Raw genomic sequence first — 19,563 nt, 5'->3', positions numbered from 1 at the left:
CCCTTCTTTACTAAAGGGATTATATTTGCTAATTTCCAGTTTGATGGAACCTTCCCAGAATCTAGCAAATTTTGGAAAATTAACATCAAAGCATCTACTACCTTATTAGCCACCTCTTTTAAGACCCTAGGATGAAGTCCATCAGGACCCAGAGACTTGTCAGCCCACAACTCCATCAGTTTGCTCAGTACTGCTTCCCTAGTGATTGTAATTTCACCAGTTTCAGAAGGATTGTTACCTATTGAAGCACATTGAACGGTTTTGTGATGTCTTCGGACACTCCTCAGCAGCAGAGCTGTGCAGTGGAGACGGAGGGGTGCAGCGATAACAAGAATCCCAGGAGCCTGTCTTTCTGTGCACTGTCTGAACTTCCTCTTCACTTCTTATTGGACATGAACCAGCTCTATTGTGGGAGATGATGGGGACAAGAGGACCACTGGTTTCCTGTGAAACTGGTTGTGCAGCAATCTGTTCCGGCTTTATCGAGATTGTAGTTGGGCTGCACACAGAGGTGAGCTGGAATTTAGGCCTTGTGGATGATGTAACACAATGGGGTGAAAAAGCTGCTCGGTTGGTCTGAGCCTGAAACAATAATTCAGTTTTATCATGAAATAGCCTCACTCTCATTAGCTTTCAAAGATTGTCACACAGGAAGAGAGGTTAGAACAGTCATGAATCATCCTTGTTCCCACAATCTCCTTGCGAGACAATGACAAGGCCAACACAAATTGCATATTTCGAATTTGTCAAACACTTTCTGATTAATGTTTTGCTTTTTTACTCCACAACATAGCTCATTTTCCGTTTTGACACCAATGACAGATAATTACTTCATGAAGACATCAACTAAACTCAAACTTGTACAACTTATAGCAAATTGACTCAAGACTGGCTTCATTCAGTAGAGGCAATGGGATGAGATGACTCTCCAATTCCTCAGCTGGGAAGTAATATTTGCTGCAGCGTGAACTAAATAGCGAGAGAAAGAGAGACAGAGACAGATAAAGCATTGTGGAATTTTCATGGAATTTCCCTGACATGCTCAAATTGTATTTGCATCTTCTTCCTTCTGCCACATGCATTTTTCTTCAGATCTCCTGTTTCCCATTCTCCCTGCCTTTGGAGGTATCAAAGTTTGAAATTGAATTCATACATTCCCTCTTCCCTTTCTAAAGCCAGGTAGAGTGTGAATTCAGTCTCCTTTCCCCTTATCTGGAGCCATGGTCAATTTAAACTCTCTTTACATTTAGACATGACAAAGTCAAGCTAACATTCACTCCATTTCTTCTACAGCCCTTCTCACTTCAATTCCATTACATTATCTTTCAAAGCACAACCTGTACCCCATTACATTGTCCTTGAAAACATGACCATTTTAAATTTACACTTTGTCTGTTCTCCTTCTCCCTCCTTGAAGACTGCCATAAATAAGGCTGAGTCAAAAGGAATCAAGTTCACAAATCCATATTTTCATAAGACGAATAAAACCCACCTTGTGCAGACTGCTTCTGTCCTCATCTTTGCAATGCGATGGTGTAAAGTTTGACATTGGTACACATCCCTGGCCCACAGTTGTACAATTGGAAGCTTCTTGATCTTGTATTGCTGAAGTTTTACCACAGTGAGGCATTGTAGGGGCAGTGTTGGCAATGGGCCTGTTGGTCAGGTTGGATCTGTTTGTCCCAACTATGCCATTGGAATGGGCAGCGTGCACAGTGACCGGGTGCAGAATCTGATGAGATGCAAAAGGCTGCGCTTGAATGACAACAGCTGGGGCACACCTGTTATTTGTGTTCTGAAACTGCACTGGAGGAACTGCAAGTATTGGTCGATGCGTATTTACTAAAAGAGCAAAGAAACATAATGCTCGAGTTAGCTGTAAATTTTCTACCCAAACCACTGCAGAAACTAAATTATATTATTCCAAGCAACTTTATGTGCGTTGAAAGAATAGATGGAAAAAAAGAACTTATATTTATATAACACCTTTCATAATCTCAGAACATCCCATAAGAAAGTATTATGGAAGCGTAATTTTTTCACTCAGTGGGTTGTGAATCTTTGGAACTCTCTTCCTGAAAAGGTGGTGGAAGCAGAGTCTTTGAATATTTTTAAGGCCGAAGTGGATAGATTCTTGGTAAGCAAGGGTGTTATCGGGGGTAGGTGGGACGCAGATTTCAGGTTACTGTCAGATCAACCATGATCTTATTAAATGGCGGAGCAGGCTCGAGGGGCCGAATGGCCTACTCCTGGCCCTTGTTTGTATGTTCATATGTAATCACTGTTGTGATGTAGGGAAACATGGCAGCTAAATTGCACACAGCAGTCCCACAAACAACAATGAGATAAATTACTAGATAATAAATTTTTGGTGATGTTGATTCAGGAACAAATATTGGCTAGGACACCTTGTTCAAACAGTGCCATATACCTGAGAGATCAGAACAGATCTTAGTACCATCCAATTCCCATGATACTGTACTGAAGGGCAATCCTTGACTATGTCCTTAGGTTCTCAAGTGGAGTTTGAGAGCCATATGTGATAGGGATAACTCTGCAGCACCAGAAGGGGTGGCAATGGACCATAACTAAAGTGTGCCAAGGAAATTTGGGGCCCAAAAATGTAGCTACATTTGTGAAAAAGTCCATCTTCTCCACTTCTTCATACTGTGGCCATAATCGCCAATACCACAGGCATATCTTCCACTAGCTGGTCCCAGAAGCAGCAGTAACAGGCAGATTGGAGGGAAATAGAATGGGACCCAAGTCCAGACTCAGTCAACATTTACTTGCAGGAGAGGGAGGACAGCAATGGCTCTAGTTGTGGAGAGGGATGGAAAGGAGATTGGGTCAAGGAGTGGACTCATCAACCTAGTTTCACATAATTTCCACAGGATGTTGAGAAGAATCATTGAAGAAAATCAAGTCCTAGTTGGCAAGTCCACCATGTTGACCTTGGTCACAGCATTTTCCCCATTGTTTTCTAAATAGAACCTCTCCTAACATTGAGTAAAATTTCAGCCAGATGTCATGTTTGCAATTCCTGAGCAATTTCTGCACAAATCGTGCCCAGTGCTGCTGCACTTCAACAATAGGAATCAACCAAAATTGCTGATGATTTTCATGTTGAATCAGAGGTAGATAGAAAATATCTAAATTTAATACTACTAGGATGCAGAAAGGATATACTGAAATTGCCCTCAAAGCACACCATTAAGACCTGGCGTCAAAACTGATAGGGAGCAGAAAGACATAAAGCTGAATGTATGCAGTAGTCAGATATAGACTGGCAAGGAGTAGAGTGATGCACTGACTGAAACAAGTCTAAAGGTTTTACCACTTCTATTGGCTTATAGATTGGAGATTGTGGAATGGGTTGACCAGATCATGGGTTGTGGGGGGGCCTTGAATTACTGGAGGGGAGGAAAGGAAGTTTGCTTGGTGGGCCTGGGGATGAAGTACACATGCTCTTGATGGCCCACAAGCTGTGCTTGAAAGCACTTAACTGTTAGATCCAACCTCTCTGAATAAAATGAACTCTTTGTCAGAAACTACAAAAATGTACATGAACGTTGCCACACAATTTAAATATAAAGTAACCGATGCCTAGCCACGTTAATTAAGTGATAATAGGGTCAGTCGCAAAATAATTAGTTCCTTCTGTTGAAATTGTAATAAAAATGAATAGGCCCAGAGACACTGTTATAATAAATATAGGATGAAGTCTCCAAATTGGATAAAGTGGGTTTGAGAGAAAATCAAGATGTCTCCTTGGTCAACATTTTTCCATAGTAACATAGACAGAAAAAGAAAGAAAGATTTGCATTCATACAGCACCTCTCACAAAACAAGGACATCCCAAAGTGCTTTATAGCTAATGCAGCACTCTTAAGAGTAGCCACTATTGTAAAGTAGGAAATGTGTGCAGATCAATATCCCACAAATGGCAATACATGACCAGACAATCCATTTTAGTGGTGCTGGTTGATTGAGGGATCACTATTGGCCAGTCAATCAGGAAAATTGTCTTTGAAATAGTGTCCTGGTATATTTTATGTTCAGTGGAGGGGGCAGACAGGGCCACAGTTTAACATCTCAACAGAAAGATGTAATCTCCGACAGTGCGTCACTCCTCAACACTATACTGAAATTTCAGTCTAGATTTTGTGCACAGAGTACCCTCCATGTCAAGTTTGGATTCATTGCTGCTTTGAGAAGGATTGAAATATCATAGGGGGACTTGTAGTAGATTTATTATTTACAATGCCCAGACAATGTGGCAAAGCAACGTAACAAGCTAAAAGAATGCCAGAATGTAGAACCAGGATAGCAGAGTACAAATTTTCAAAGCTTATGCTAAGACTTCAAAATTTGCCAGTAAGAGCATTACATACTAGTACACAGTGCAAGTATGGAAACTGACAGTCTGGGAAAAAAGAGCCAGAGAGAGTGTCTCAGATGAAAAAGAAAGACTCACACTTAAATACCAGTAACACATTTATGACATAAGGATGCCCCAAAGCCACTTATCCAATGAAGTACTTTTGAAGTGAAGAAATTATGGTAATGTCGGAAGTATGGCAGCCAATTTGCATACAGTCACGTTTCACAAACAGCAACATGATAATGACCAGATGAACTATTTTAGTGATGTCAGTTGAGGGGTAAGTATTGGCCGGGATATTGGACATTAATGGGTGTTCCACTTTTATTGTTATTGTGTTTATATTATTATTAGTATTATTATTATTAATAAGTTATTGTGATTATAAAGTTACCAAAAAAAGTTGTAAGCCTGAGGATTTGGAGCATTCTGGAATTCAGCAGAGGACCAAGAAACTGAAAAAGAAAGGGCCAATGGAATATGAAAGTAAACTAGGAAGAAACATAAAAAATGGACTGTAAAACTTCTATAGGTAGGGGAACAGGAAAATATTTGCGAAGACAAATGTGGGTCTATTTGTGGCAGTGACAGAAGAGTTTATAGTGGAGAAAAAGGAAGTGGCAAAGAAACTAAATAATTACTTTTTGTCTGTTTTTTATGGAGGAAGATACAAAAAAATCTCCCAGAACTAATAAAGATCCAAGGGACTAGTGAGAATGAGGAGCTGAAAGAAGTTAGTATTAGTAAAAAAGTAGTATTGGTGAAATTAATGGGACTGAAAGTTGATAAATCCTCTGGACCTGATCATCTACATCCCAGATTGTTGAAAGAAGTGGCTGTAATGATAATGGTTATGTTGGTGGTCATCATTCAAAATTCTATAGATTCTGGAATGGTGCCTGCGGATTGGGAAATTGCAAATGTAACTACACTATTTAGACGGAAAGAGAAAATGGGGAACTACAGACCTGTTAACATGACATCAGTTGTAGGGAAAATGCTAGAATCTATTAAAAAGGATGCAATAACTGGACACTTAGAAAATAATGATTTGATTGGGCAGATTCAATGTGGATTTGTGAAAGGAAAAGGCAAACCTGTTGGAGTTTTTCTGAGGATGTTACTAGCAGAATAGGTACAAGAGAACCAGTGGATGTGATATATTTGGATTTTCATAAGGTTTTTGATAAGGTTTCACACAGGAGGTTAGTAAACAAAGTTAGAGCACATGGTGTTGGGGGTAATATACTGTTATGGATTGAGGAAGGGTTAACAGACAGAAAACATAATGGGAATAAATGGGTCATCCTCAGGTTGGCAGGCTGTGACTAGTGGGGTACTGCAAGGATCAGTACTTGGGCCTCAGCTGTTCACAATCTATATCAATGATTTGGATGTGGGGACTAAATGAAATATTTCCAAGTTTGTGGATGACACAAAACCAGGTGGGAAGGTGTGTTGTGAGGATGTTGCAAAGAGGCTTCAAGGGGATTCGGACAGGCTTAGTGAGTGGGCAAGAACATGGCAGATGGAAGATAATGTAGATAAGTGTGAGGCTATTCACTTTGGTAGGAGGAACGGAGATGAAGAGTATTTCTTAAATGGTGAGAAATTAGGAAGTGTTGACATCCAAACGGACCTGGGTGTCCTTGTTCATAAGTCGCTGAAAGCTAACATGCAGGTGCAGCAAGCAATTAGGAAAGCAAATGGTATGTTGGCCTTTATCACAGGAGGATTTGAATACATGAGTAAAGATATCTTGCTTCAATTGAATAGAGCCTTAGTTATGCCACACCTAGAGTATTGTGTACAGTTTTGGTCCCCTTATCTAAAGAAGGATATGCTTGCCATAGAGATAATACAGTAGAGGTTCACCAGTTCATTCCTGGGATGGTAGGACTGTCCAATGAGGGGAGTTTGAGGAGATTGTATTCTCTACAATTTAGAAGAATGAGAGGTGATCTCATTGAAACTTACAATATTCTTAAGGGGCTAGACAGCATGAAATGTTTCCCTTGGCTGGGTGTCTAGAACCAGGGGACACAGTCTCAAAATAAGGGGCAAGCATTTGTAACTGAAATGAGGAGGAATTTCTTCACTCAGAGGGTAGTGAATCTTTGAATTTCTCTACCCCAGAGGACAGTGGAAGCTAAGTCATTGAGTATGTTCAAGACAGAGATCGATAGATTTCTAGATCCTAATGACATCAAGGAATATTGGGATAGCATGGGAGAATAGTGTTGCGGTAGACGATCAGCAATGATCTAGTTGAATGGCAGAGCAGGCTCAAGAGGCTGAGTGGCCAACTCCTGCTCCTATGTTCCTATGTCCTTGCAGCTTTGGTGGGCATATGACTGACAAGTAGATACATGCGTTCTCCACAGACATGCATTACCAAGCCAGCAACTTTCATTGCATGGGGCCCATTTCAAAACCTGCACTTTGTAAAGACACAGCACTCTCAACACGTGCAATTGTTGTATCTTTTATTTAACAAAACCATCTTAACAATTTCACTGTTTACATAGTTTTATCCTGCTGTGTTGTCTGCCTTATTGGCACAAAAGGGAAACCGTGAAGAAAATATGGGAGAAAAATATGTAATCTACAGGAAATATCTGGTTGTGACCTGGGTAAACTGGATCAAATTTCAACCAGAGCAGGTGCTGAATTCAGCTGCACTGTTGGATCCCTTTAGCACTTGACTATTATTATGCTGTATACCATGATACTTACCCCGGTAACTAGTCACAGAAGTATTTCTTGATATTGTACCCCCTGAAGGAACTGGAGGTGATGTCACAGCAATTCGTCTACCACTGGGGCTCGTCTGCAAGTTCAACTTGGCCTCAATTGTGGCTCCTCTTTCTTGAGTACTTGCCGATGCTGACAGACCATTGGAACCTCTCCGCTCTGTGATTACACAAGTGTTTCTGCAACATAATAACATTGTCTAGGTCAGTGCCATTGAAAACCTGTTGACCTCGACATTAAACCATCAATCCCCACATTGAGTGGGAAAGGGTTGGGATTAAATGTGATGAACATGTCCTTAATGTGCCACACACAAGTCCAATCCCTATCCTATGGCGGTGGATACCATGGAGAAGTGGGACACTTAATTAATATATTTAAATTGGATTTCCACAATGCAATTGGGAGCCTGATTTAAAATCCACCTCAGTTGCGCATGTTTCCAAAAGGTTGGGAAACTGTCAGTGTAAAGGAGCTGGGTACTGAGGGTTCCATAAACTAAGCTCCTTTTCCAGTAACTCCATTGGGCCAAGAGGAGCAGGTGCACCAGCCCCCAGAGTCTCAAGGAAGCCTTCAGCCTCTCCTCCGCTGACCGCGGTGCCTCCTTTTCTGTCCGATCATGATGGCTGATCTTGTCCCATCTCCCGATTGCTGGGACCACCCCCACGGTTCCCCAGCTGTGACCTCCTGCTGCCGGCTTTCCCTCCCATCTCTTAACGAGCCTGCCAATTTGGCTTGAAACAGATCCAAAAAGTGATAATAGGTCCAATTTGGCAGGGTCTCTGTGTCTATGATCTTGCCAGTTCCTTTGGCATGTTTGGCCTCCCCCCTACCCCAACACTGTTAATATCATAACTGTAGATGCCACATGACTTGATTTTGCCTGTACAGGGTTAAATGGTCTACCGTGGCACTTCATAAAGTTGCTGTAACAGATTTTCATTGAAGTTATCTGCTCAATCCTCTTTCAGTGATGCTTTTGCTCCAGAATGGGTAAGCTAGTGAAAGAATCGGATGAGGAAATTAAATACAGTTTTACCAGTGTAATTGAATTTGAATTGCTGTGTTACATGGTCCTTCCTCAGCTAAAGAATAAGGTCCAATGACTTTTGAATGATTATAGATGTCCAAAGTTCAAAAAAGCACAACTGTTTGAGTGTTACCAATGGTTCAACTTGAAATAGTTGCATACCATAAAAAGGACAGACGCCATTAAAAAAATGTATTTGTACTAGCCATTGGTCAAGTGTTGATTTTACTCCTCAAAGTTGAGATAGAAAGTAAACATTAAAAATGATATTTCTCAGTGTTATTATTTATCACGAACATTCACTGTTAGCATTAATCAATAATTCTTATTGACACTAAGAATGATAGTCAGGAGCAATGCTCCCAGTTTTTTCAATGTGTGGCACCTTCAAATATTTTCATGGTTACTCATGAGCAGAATTTAACCTGGAACAAGGGCAGCGCAGTGCCTTTTAGGCTGCGTGGTCATGTTTGCACATAGCTTGGTGGATACATTGGTCACGAGACTTATTAATTACCTCCTACCAGGCTCAGTGTAACCGCTGGTGAGGCTCTCAGCTTTGCTTATTTGCATAGGCATCCCTCGAATCCATTCATCTGGAGACATCCCATAAATGCGAAACATTTCCCCAGTCCGTGCTTCCAGTTCTTCTGCTCTTCTGATTGGAGATGAGAATGAATTAACACTCCATGGGGGAGATCACTAGTGAGTGACAGTTAAACAATTCTCTTGGAATGGGCATAGGTTTAAGATGATTGGCAAAAGAATCAGAGGCAACATGAGGAAAAGCTTTTTTACGCAATGAATGGTTAAGGTTTGGAATGCACTACCTTATAGGGTGTGAAAACAGATTCAATGGTAGCCTTCAGCAGGGAATTGGAAATACTTGAAAGAGGAAAACTTGCAGTTGTACTGAGAAAGTGTGGGGGAGTGGGACTAACAGGGTTGCTTTGCAAAAGAGCTGCACAGACCAGATGGGCTGAATTGCCTGCTCCTGCATTGTACTATGCTTTGATTCTATGACTGTAACATACAAGAAACCATATGCCCTCAGGACTACTGCCCCACCATAGTGAGAATTCCACTTTTCCACTGACACTTGACCCTGACCTTGTTGCGATATTCTGGGTCAAGCCAGGGCTATCTGCAGGTGCCTGTGCTAGTGCAGTATTATCGTAAGTCTGCATTTTAGAAGCAGAGAAAGAGGGAGGTGAGTTACTGGATTACTTTTTGGGGTTCCCATTGATGGATAAACTTCAAAAGTGTGATCTCTCTGACTGATCAGCCCCCATGAAATACTGGTTGGCATCAAATCCTGGGTCATCAGGTCATGAAATTGATCCGGGGCCCTCAGCTGGGTCACATCTCCACTCATAAAATGACCTGCTGGCTTATCATCAACATCCAGATTTCTGGGGGTAAAGAAGGTTGAGAAACGGGAAACCTAGTGATGGATACAGTCCCCAGCTTCCATGCAACATTGTAGACCTTGTAAGGAACAAGGAAGTTTCTCCTGCTCCAAGGGCATGTTATATGCAAGCTTGGCCAGCCCAGGGTTTCCAATGCCATAAGTTCTTGGGGGGTGAGGCAGGAGAGGGAAGAATATCCAAAGTTGAAGTCATTACTAAGGTCAGTAATGAATCTGTCACCTTTATTGCTAATCCAGGTCTTGTGGATCTTACAAGCCCAATGAATGATGTAAACTAAGTGTGATTATGGTTCTGCTGCTACTGCTATGGACATATCAGGTGTTCAGGATCCTTGACATGACTAGAGCCATAAGTCATAACTATATTACCGGTACTTACACAGGTATTTGTGGTTTTGAATGTAGAATTTCAGCATGAAACTGTAAATTGGCATCAGCAGTACCTGGAACAGCCACACCAACTTCAGAAGGACCATGTTGTGTCTGTAAAAAGAAAATTAAAAGAAAAACTGGCATCAGCTACCAATCTGAAGTTTACTAACACCCTGGGTCATAAACCATGCTTAAATCAAAGGCTGAGAGAATGGTTACTGCATAGAAGGTGACCATTCAGCCCATTGTGTCTGTGCTGGCTCTCTGCTAGAGCAACTCACTTAGTCCCACTCCCTTAACTGTTTCCCACAGCACTGCAAAATTTTTCTCCAACACATGCTCAGGCAGTGCATTCCAGATTCTAATCACTTGCTGCATGAAAAGGAGTTTCCCCATGTCAACATTGTTTCCTTTGCCAACAACCTGGAATCAGTGTCTTCCAGTTCTTGACCTCTCCCCATTGATGGGAAAAATTTGTCCCTGTCCACTCAGGCCAGGCCCCTCATGATTTTGGATACCTTCATTAAATCTCCTCAGTTTTCTCTCCTCTATATGACAAACAGCCCAGCTTCTCCAATCTATCCATGTACCCTAAGCCCTCCATCCCTGGAACCATTCTCATGAATTTTAAGAACACAAGAACATAAGAACTGGCAGTATGAGTAGGCCATTTGCCCCTCAGCCTGCTCTGTCATTCAATAAGACCATGGCTGATCTGATTGTGGCCTTAACTCCACTTTCCTGCTTGTCCCCATAACTATTGAATTCCTTATATCTGTCTAACTCAGCCTTGAATATATTCAATGACCCGGCCTGCACTGCTCATGGGGAAGAGGATTCCAAAGATTAACGACCCCCTAAGAAAAGAAATTTCTCCTCATCTCTGGCTTAAATGGGAGACCCGTCATTTTGAAACTGTGTCCCCTGGTTCTAGATTTCCCCAGGAGGGGAAACATCCTCTCAGCATCTACCTTGTAAAGCCCTCTCAGAATCTTATATGTTCTTCTGAACTCCAAATGAGCAAAGGCCCAACCTGCTCAATCTTTCCTCATAAGAAAACCCCTTATCCTAGGAATCAGCCTAGTGATCCTTCTCTGAACTGCTTTCAATGCAGGGATTTTCCAGCCCTGTCATGGTGGGACCCACCTCCGAAGATTTGGCACCCCAGCCAAAAGTCCATTGTCTTTTGGTAGGAGCGGACAATCTTGGCAAAGGGCAGGGCCAAAAAAATCCACCCCATGTGTCTTTTCTGCACCCTCCCTAAGCCTTCACATCCTTCCTAAATTGTGGAGCCCAGAATTGGACACAAAACTTCAGTTCAGGCTGAACCAGTGTTTTATAAGATGTGCCATAACTTCCTTGCTTTTGTACTTTATGTTCCTGTTTATAAAGCCCAGGATCCCATATGCTTTGTTAACTGCTTGCTCAACCTGCCCTGAAACCTTTATTCATTTATACACATATACCCAGAGGACCCTCTGCTCCTTTCTGATTTTACTCCTTAATTTTTTATTGTCTCTCCTTGTTCTTCCCATTAAAATGAGTCACATCGCAATACTCTGCATTAAATTTCATCTACCACATGCCTTTTCACCAGCCTGCTTACGTCCCCCTGAAGTTGATCACTGTCCTCCTCACAGTTCGCAATGCTAGTGCATTTTGTATCATCATTAAACTTTGAAATTGAGCCCTGAACATCCAAGTCTAGGTTATTACTATTAACCAAGAAAAGCAGTGGTCCTAATGCTGACCCCAGGTAATGCACTGCACCAGAAGCAAATCAATCAGATGGAATTGGAATAACTCTCCCTAAAATCCACCAATTCACCTCCTGCATCTTAGAAACATCTTTTTGATCAAATTTTCAGTTGGCCTTCCAAGCTTCTTCCTTCCTGGTTTATCATTCATTTCTTTCACCAAGCTCTATTTGTGAAACAACTTGAGACATTTAACTTTATGTGAAAGGTGCTATATAAATAAAAATAGTGGCAGTTGTTGTTGTTGTTGCACTTACATTTTGCTGTGCATCTCAGGCACTCGGTGCAGCATGGAGCAGAGTGATTGTCATCATCAAACCCAACACTATGGCTTTCAGCTGCATAATTCAAAATGCAATAAATTATCAGCTTTACTCAGCACTATTTCTTATGAGCAAGGCGGCTAGGGAACCCACTCTAGGGGCAAAATGTTGTTGAGGTGTCGGGGGTCTTGCCTTTCTTTTTATTCATTCATGGGATGTGGGCTTTGCTGGCTGAGCCAGCATCTATGCCCATCCCTAGTTACCCTTGAGAAGGTGGTGGCAACCTGCCTTCTTGAACCGCTGCAGTCCATGTGGTGTAGGTACACCCATAGTGATGTCAGGAGGGGAGTTCCAGGATTTTGACCCAACAAGAGTGAAGGGGTCATTTCCAAGTCAGAATGGTGAGTGACTTGGAGGGGAAAATCCAGGTGGTGGTGTTCCCATCTGGCTGCTGCCCTTGTCCTTCTGGATGGTAGCGGTCGTGGGTTTGGAAGGGGCTGTCAAGGGAGCCTTGGTGAGAGACCTGAGCTGCCTCTTTCTGGGAAGGCCCATCAAACCACAACACTCAGGCAGCAGTGAGGCTAGAGGCAGTTCTTCCCCGAGAATCAAGACCCAAGGGGCAGGAATCTCACAACTGAGACTGTCCAGCGCAGCTCTATTGCTCAGCAGCACCACTGGAGGGGCCATGGCTACTGTTTAAAGGGCAGATCTGGAGTCCCAGGATCGCAGAGCAACTCCGGTCAGAGGTGGGTAATGTTGTTGGGAATTTCATGAGGTGGGGGTCACAGGGAGAGGGGTGCAGGGGGGTCGGAAAAGTGGGTGGCTCTCAACGGGCTCCTACTTCCCGATGTTGAGTCCCTCAATCAGGCATTGAGTGCCTTTGATCAAGGGACCCCTACCCTAGCCGCACAGCTGTACCTGTCATGCACACTGCACGTCGACAGGCCTGCCTGCAATTGGATTTATACCAGCGGCAGTGGGATGAGGCCCAAGGGCCTCAATTGGTGGTGGGACAGGAAGGTTAACCATGGGGGCCTTCCCACCCATAACTTAATTCTGGTGGAGGTGGGAAGGTGGCAGTGTGCAGGTACGCCACCATCCCACCTAACTAAATGCCCTTCCTGCCTTCAAGCTCGCCACCAGAAAGAGCAGGAGGTTCTGCCCTGACTTGAACGGATAATTTAAGTTGATTTACCAATGTGTTACTGAAGGAATGCTGCATTGCCTTTGGCTGAGCTGTCAAAATATATTCTGTTCAGGTGAGGTTGAAGATTCTATGACATTATGTGAAGAAGAGCTCAGAGTTTTCTTTGTATCTGGGCCAAAAATTCTCCCAGTACCGACACCACCAAATATAGATTAACTGATCGTTCACCTCAATGCTGCTTGTGCAAACTTGCTGTATAAAAAGTGTTTTTCTCTATTTGCCAAAAACAAGTCACTGCATTTCAAAGTGACTCATTGTGTGAAGTGCTTTGAAATGTTTTTGACAGACATGAAAAGGCATTATGTAAATACAGGTATTTTTTTTTAAGAAAGAACATTTCTTTGATATTGTTCAAGTATAAAAGTTTCAAATAGCTTGTGAACAAGTCTTTGCTTTAACAACGGTTCAGATGTTGGGGGAAAAAATCCGGTGCTGCCCATTTAGTTTAATTCTTCAACAGTAACAGTCTGAACGTTGAGTGATGCCTGCTGCAAATCATAGCTAAAACATCTAAATGATTTAGAATTTTGTCAAACATGTTTATACACGAATTTGAAGAATCTGCTATCTGCACCTTACATATTTTTAGATATTACTGGTCTATCACCTACATTCCCTTGAAAACAAGACACTGGGCTAAAAATTTGATATGGTCGGCTTACTGGCAGCGAGATTGTGATGCTTGATCGCAAGATGGTGAACTGTTCTTTTCGAACACTGATGCTCTCCTTCTCAACCTTCCTGGTTGCAGCATTGCTCCCATTGTATGAGCGCTGCCCATTTGTGGACAGGTGGCGGAAGAGACCCATGAGTAACGTGGGCCATGGGTTCACCAGGGTGGATCGAATATGGCTCATACAGCTGACTGGCCTAGGATAAAGCATTGTGGCTGCTGACAGGATAGTGGGCATTCCCCAGCGTGATGCTCGGCGCACGGTTGCACACCAATTATACGTTTAGAGGAGCGGAGTCCTTTGCCGATCCAGCACATCTCCCCATTCAGGTGTGGCACCTGCACAAATAAATATATGCATCTGATGGCTTCCTACGCCATTGGGAAGCCCACTATTCTGGCAAATTACACATGCCCATTCATGCTCCTCCTCTCTGTTTCGAGTGAAAACTATGAAGTCCCCTCCACTTACACACAGGGCTTCTGTCACCTCGCTAATGCAGCGAGACACAGCAACCTGAGAAATTTTGGCACTGTCATCAGCTCCAGCCTGGAAGGACCCTGAGGCATAGAAACTGACGGTGACAGTGACCTGGACAGCCACTGGCAGCTTTGTCCTCGCCCTGTTCTGCAGCTGTAGGTTCTTGGGCTGTTTGAAAGAATTGAGCATTCCTTAGTCCAAGAATAGGTGTAAACAAGATTTACGTGTGAGTCAGGGAACAAACAGAAACAGATGTAAGAGACTTGGGCTGGAGTATCCATGATTGGAGAGATGCCAGCACTATGGTTTTCTGCTGTAATAAACAGCGGATTACAATCTCAAAGTCATCTAGAGTGCAATTTACAGTCGAAAACACAATAAGAACTTGATGCTATCAGAAATTATACAGCACCTGCCTTCAGTCTGTTAAATTGCCATGAGTGTTTTAAAACAGAAAGCATTAGTTTGAGATTTTCCAATATCTTTGCAGCTGTAAAGTCTTTAGTCTCGAAATTTAGGCCTCAGTGATGAGCCCCGAGGTATCCCTGATATTGGGCCTCAATCCACAATTCTAAGAGCAACAGGCAGCTTGCAGGGGAAGCACGATTGAAGGCTGGGCCATTCCTGGTGCCAAGTGAGGAAAAGGGCAACTGGGAAGGGAGAGAGCAACCGGGAAGTGGAGAGATTGGAGGTGTTAAACAGCAGCGAATTATGAAGGAGTGGCAATTGGGGTGATGGGGGAGTGGCAGTGAGGGATGATTGAGAGGAGTGGTGCTAATGGGAAGAGAGTGATGGCAATCAGTGTAGTAGAAGGGCATCTGGCATAGCAAGGGTTAATGTGGGGCTGGGAAACAGTACTGCCCACAGTGTGATGTAAAGAGACACATGACCCCCGAGACTAGACTCAGTTGTGGACTGGACAGAGACCGGTGTAGAAGCAAGCATGGAGCTATCTCCCAACTTGGACTATACCCTGCATATATGTATATAGTTACGTGGTATCAATGAACAGTTAATGTTGAATCTTATAAGCCTCAGAACCTCCTTGTCAGAGACCTACTGAATATATAACATATCATGGTGGCAGCTCTTGGTAAAACCCAGAGCAGCAGAGAAGCTGGAACCGAAATTCAAAAGCTAGAAATTAAAGGAGCAGCATTTTGACCATCCTCAAAGCATCTAAAGTGAAGGCACAGAGGGAGATTACCTGATAGAGTCTCCATTGTAGAATTAGGAGCAGAAGACAGAAAAAAAAAACTCCACTGCGCAGCTGAGGACTCCATAAAATCATGGAGGTGCAGTTCGAATACCCACAATGCGCAGAGGCAAAGGACCCAGCAGGGGTGAACTAAAAAATTAAGCTCTTGGCCAGAAGTAGTTTCAAAAAAGTTTTTGGTCTTTTAAAAGTCAGAGCAACCTGTTCCTGAAAGCACCACTGCCTTCCTAGGTTCATGGTTGGCAGCGCCACACAATGGCCGAGCTCGCTGCAAAAGAAAAGAAGGAACATGGCACTTTAAAAACCCCAGCCAAAGCTGGGAAACAATGGTAAAACACCCGAACATCCAACGATTTTGCAGGGAAGGCCCAGGTTAGCCGATTAAGTAAATCCCTGCACAAGACGAAAGACAAAGAGATCGGGATCACCATCACAGTGGGAACCTGCCAGAACCTGACAAACGCAGGACGGCTCTTAGAAAACAAAACACTTACTCTGGCACCACCTTTAAAAACCACACAGCATTTAAACACTTACTCACAAAAACTTTTAAACAACAATGGATAATAAGTCGACTTTACCAGACCAATTTGGACTGATCCAAGGTCCGGACCAAGCACAAAATTAGAGACTTTGGCAGAAGAGATCCCTTAGATGTATGGTAGCTTCAGGTCTAGACAAAAAGATAGAAGCTAAACAAGTGGATACACTACTCCATTCAGTAGGTCTGATAGCCGATGATATTGTAGCGAGGCAAGGAATAAACAAATATTCAACTAAATTCGACGAAGTTTTAAAAGTACTCAATACATATTTTAAGCGGAGAAGCAACAAAATCTTAGAGAGAGCCAAGTTTACCAAATGTGTCCAATGGCCTGGAAAACTGGTTGACTCTTTTATTAATGACCAGTATAAATTGGCTGAAGGCTGTGACTACAGTGATCTGAAATCAGAACTTATAAGGGACAGAATTGTTGTTGGAATGACTGGCAATGCCCTTTGAGACGTGCTTCAGGCCATGGAAGTTCTGACCCTAGAAAAGACCATCCAAATCGGCGGGCAATCCAAAATACGCCTATAGCACCAATCCATTTTATGTAGCAAAAGCAATGGTACAGAACAACACTAACTTTTCAGCTAGTAAAACGACAGACTCCAGGTTAAGAGAAGCAATACCTAAATCAACCACAAGAGGGTGGGCACCATGTCAGCACTGTGGAGCCAAACGACCATCCAGGTAAGATCAATATCCAGCAACATCATTGCAGTGCTTTAACTACGACCACATGGGACACTTCGGAAAGCTATGTAAAGCTAAAACATCTGGGCAGGCAGAGGATTACAAGGCAATCCATGAAATTGAGATACCACAGCAGGAAGAGACCCAACAACACTTCTTGGGTGAGGTCAAAGATCCCAGATTCTCATTTTGGAATGTGACATTGTGAGATCTCAATAAATCCCACCAAGCTTAACTTGGACATGGGAGCCAGTGTTACGGTCATCGTTGACAAGGAACCATGGCTGACAGGCCTCAGGCTACAAGCGAAGGACACACCACTGTGGGCAAGGGGCAATTTGACTCCTTGTTATCGGCATGATTCTGGCACCATTAAGGTACAATGGCAAGAAGATATGTAAAGTCTTGTGTGCGCTGCGTAACCAATCCTTTTCTCTTCTGAGCAGAGATGCCTGTGTTGCCCTTAACATTTTTAAAAGGGCAGAAGACATCAAAATAACCCCTGTCATCAATTAGACAGAACTGCAAGTTCTCAAGAGGCCCACCAGTAAGAATACTCTCGACTGGGATTCAATCCTGAATTGTCTTCACTCTTTGCAGAGCCAGGTCATCCAATTTCGTTGTAGGTGGCAGAAGCTCCTCTTTGTTAAGGTAAGCCAGACACTCAGATAGTTACCACAGTGCTTCGAGTGGAAGATGACCAAGAGAGTAGTCAACAACATGAGGATGAGACCCAACCTCAGGCCCCAAACACTGCTGCCACAATATCTCCAAACGCCACAGCACAGCTGCAACCTCCAGCCAACACACCCGACTGTAAGATATTGCTGGAACAAGGGAGCAGCCATCAACTTGCTGAAACACAACTCAACGAGGCATGGAAGTATGCAAAGGAACGTGGTGTCATGAAAAACAGACCAAACTGCAAGGTGAGCCCACTGAGGAGACACATCCACACGACAGGGAGTGACACCTTCAACTCCACAGGATCACGGCAGACCACATGCAAAAAGAAACACTGGTTTCGTACCAAGAACAAATGGAGTGAACCTTCTCTTTGAAAAGGATGGGATAAGCAGATGGCCCTCAAACAGACTAGATGGGGAGTTGACAAGGAGAGGTTCAGTTTCAATGAACGACAAAAGAGAATTAGAAAAAGACAACCAAGTACCAGAAAATTAACATACAATACAATCTGCAAATCAGCAGAGTTTGCCCAAAACAACAGAACCTACCAGACCTCCGAATGCAACCAGAATGAGATCTGGCAGAACTGTCAAGCCTGCAGGCTGTATGAATTTATAACATCAGAGACTTGAGGTGGGGAAGGGTGTAGAATGAATGTAATGTAAATATGTTGGTAAAGGCTTAGTGGGGTTGTAGTATAAGGGTATCTGCCATACCTAGGGTTAATATGGGACGGGGTTAGCTCCTGGTTTGGATTATACACTGTATATATGTACATAGATATGTGTTATCAATAAACACAATGTTTAACCATACAAGACTCTGAGCTGCTTCATGAGAGACCTACTGAATATACAACATACAGCACTCAGGGGAGTAGCAGCAGTTGGGGAGGGGGGGAGGAACTGGTGGCCATTGGGGAGGGGTTGATCATTGTGATGAAAGTATAATCATTTTCATAATATTTTTCTGGTTCATAGTGAAATAGGTTTATGGGGATAAGCATAGTTGGGTCTGTCTGTGTGATTTAATTACATTTGGAAGTCAAGTAGACTGCAAGGTTGAAATAATCAAAAGAAGCTATGTGCTAATGAGTAAACATGCATGCTGGCTAAGCGCGTAAGGTGTGAAGGGAATTTATATTTTTAGATAAATAAAGGGATTATTTGGATTTCAAAGGGATCTAAGTCTGTTTACCACTAGTCAGATAACCAGGGCTAAAGAGTGAGTTTATTTTTCCCAAAGGTTACTGACAATATTGACAACAAGAAAGTTTTTTTTATTATGAGGAAGATACAGCTGCAAAGACATATGGAACAATGTGAGAAACATATATACAAGAGGATGAAAAGCTATGTGGAGAAAAGGCTATGTAAGATCCAACAAGAATATGTGAAATAGCCTTAAGGAAGCCTCTAGCCATGTGTGCATGAGTCTGCTATGTAACAAAACTGAAGTTGGGGAAAAGCTATTTGGAATTCCACTGTCAAGTGGGTATTGTATTAACTTGCTGGTTTTGTTTTAAATCTAAAATCTATTTTGGACCGTTGCCTTAAAGGGGGTACAACTGAGGTTCAGGTTAATTTGGAATTTTAGTAGCTTTATAGTAGAAAGTAATTGTAGTCTTATGTATGTGCTTGAAATCCTTTATTTTGTTAATAAATATTTTAATTTAATTTTAAAAAATCTCTAAAGGTTTTGGTGGACTCATTTTGAATTCAGTGCACACATCTTGTAAAAAATACAAATTGCAAAACTGTTGTGATAGCATGACCAAGTTTCCCTCGTGGATTTGGTCTGCCTGGCACATATCATCACCACATCATAACATCTCTCATAGTAGTGGGCCGCATTCTTTGAACGTAAGGTTGAGAGGAGCAACTTTGCTCCTCCAAACCCTACATTCAGGCAAATATATTTTAAATACATTGTTGGCTGTGGTCTAACAGATGCTCCCCTTGAGGACTTTGTAGGCCTGGCTTTCTTGTGTGCAGCAAGTATTGGTTCCAGTTGCCTCTGCACAAACCAATCTTGAAGTGAGGGCTTCTAACAGATCTTAGCTTATTGTTA

The 19,563-nt window shown here is 42.7% G+C and overlaps 1 protein-coding gene across 1 annotated transcript in view; it reads right to left on the bottom strand.

Annotated features, from left to right (window-relative positions):
• Window positions 1-234: 234 nt before the first annotated feature.
• LOC121281417 (E3 ubiquitin-protein ligase SH3RF2-like) overlaps window positions 235-19,563 on the bottom strand; it is a 72,651-nt gene continuing 53,322 nt past the window's right edge. The window contains exons 7-12 of the mRNA XM_041194361.1: window positions 14,342-14,518; window positions 9,977-10,080; window positions 8,686-8,826; window positions 7,121-7,317; window positions 1,493-1,842; window positions 235-582 (exon numbers count right to left, since the gene is read on the bottom strand). Coding sequence (XP_041050295.1) covers window positions 235-582; window positions 1,493-1,842; window positions 7,121-7,317; window positions 8,686-8,826; window positions 9,977-10,080; window positions 14,342-14,518 — 1,317 coding nt within the window. The remainder of the gene's footprint in view (window positions 583-1,492; window positions 1,843-7,120; window positions 7,318-8,685; window positions 8,827-9,976; window positions 10,081-14,341; window positions 14,519-19,563) is intronic.

This window comes from Carcharodon carcharias, chromosome 8 (assembly GCF_017639515.1).
Source record: "Carcharodon carcharias isolate sCarCar2 chromosome 8, sCarCar2.pri, whole genome shotgun sequence".
Lineage (NCBI taxonomy): Eukaryota > Metazoa > Chordata > Chondrichthyes > Lamniformes > Lamnidae > Carcharodon > Carcharodon carcharias.
This window is presented reverse-complemented; position numbering and strand designations above follow the sequence as displayed.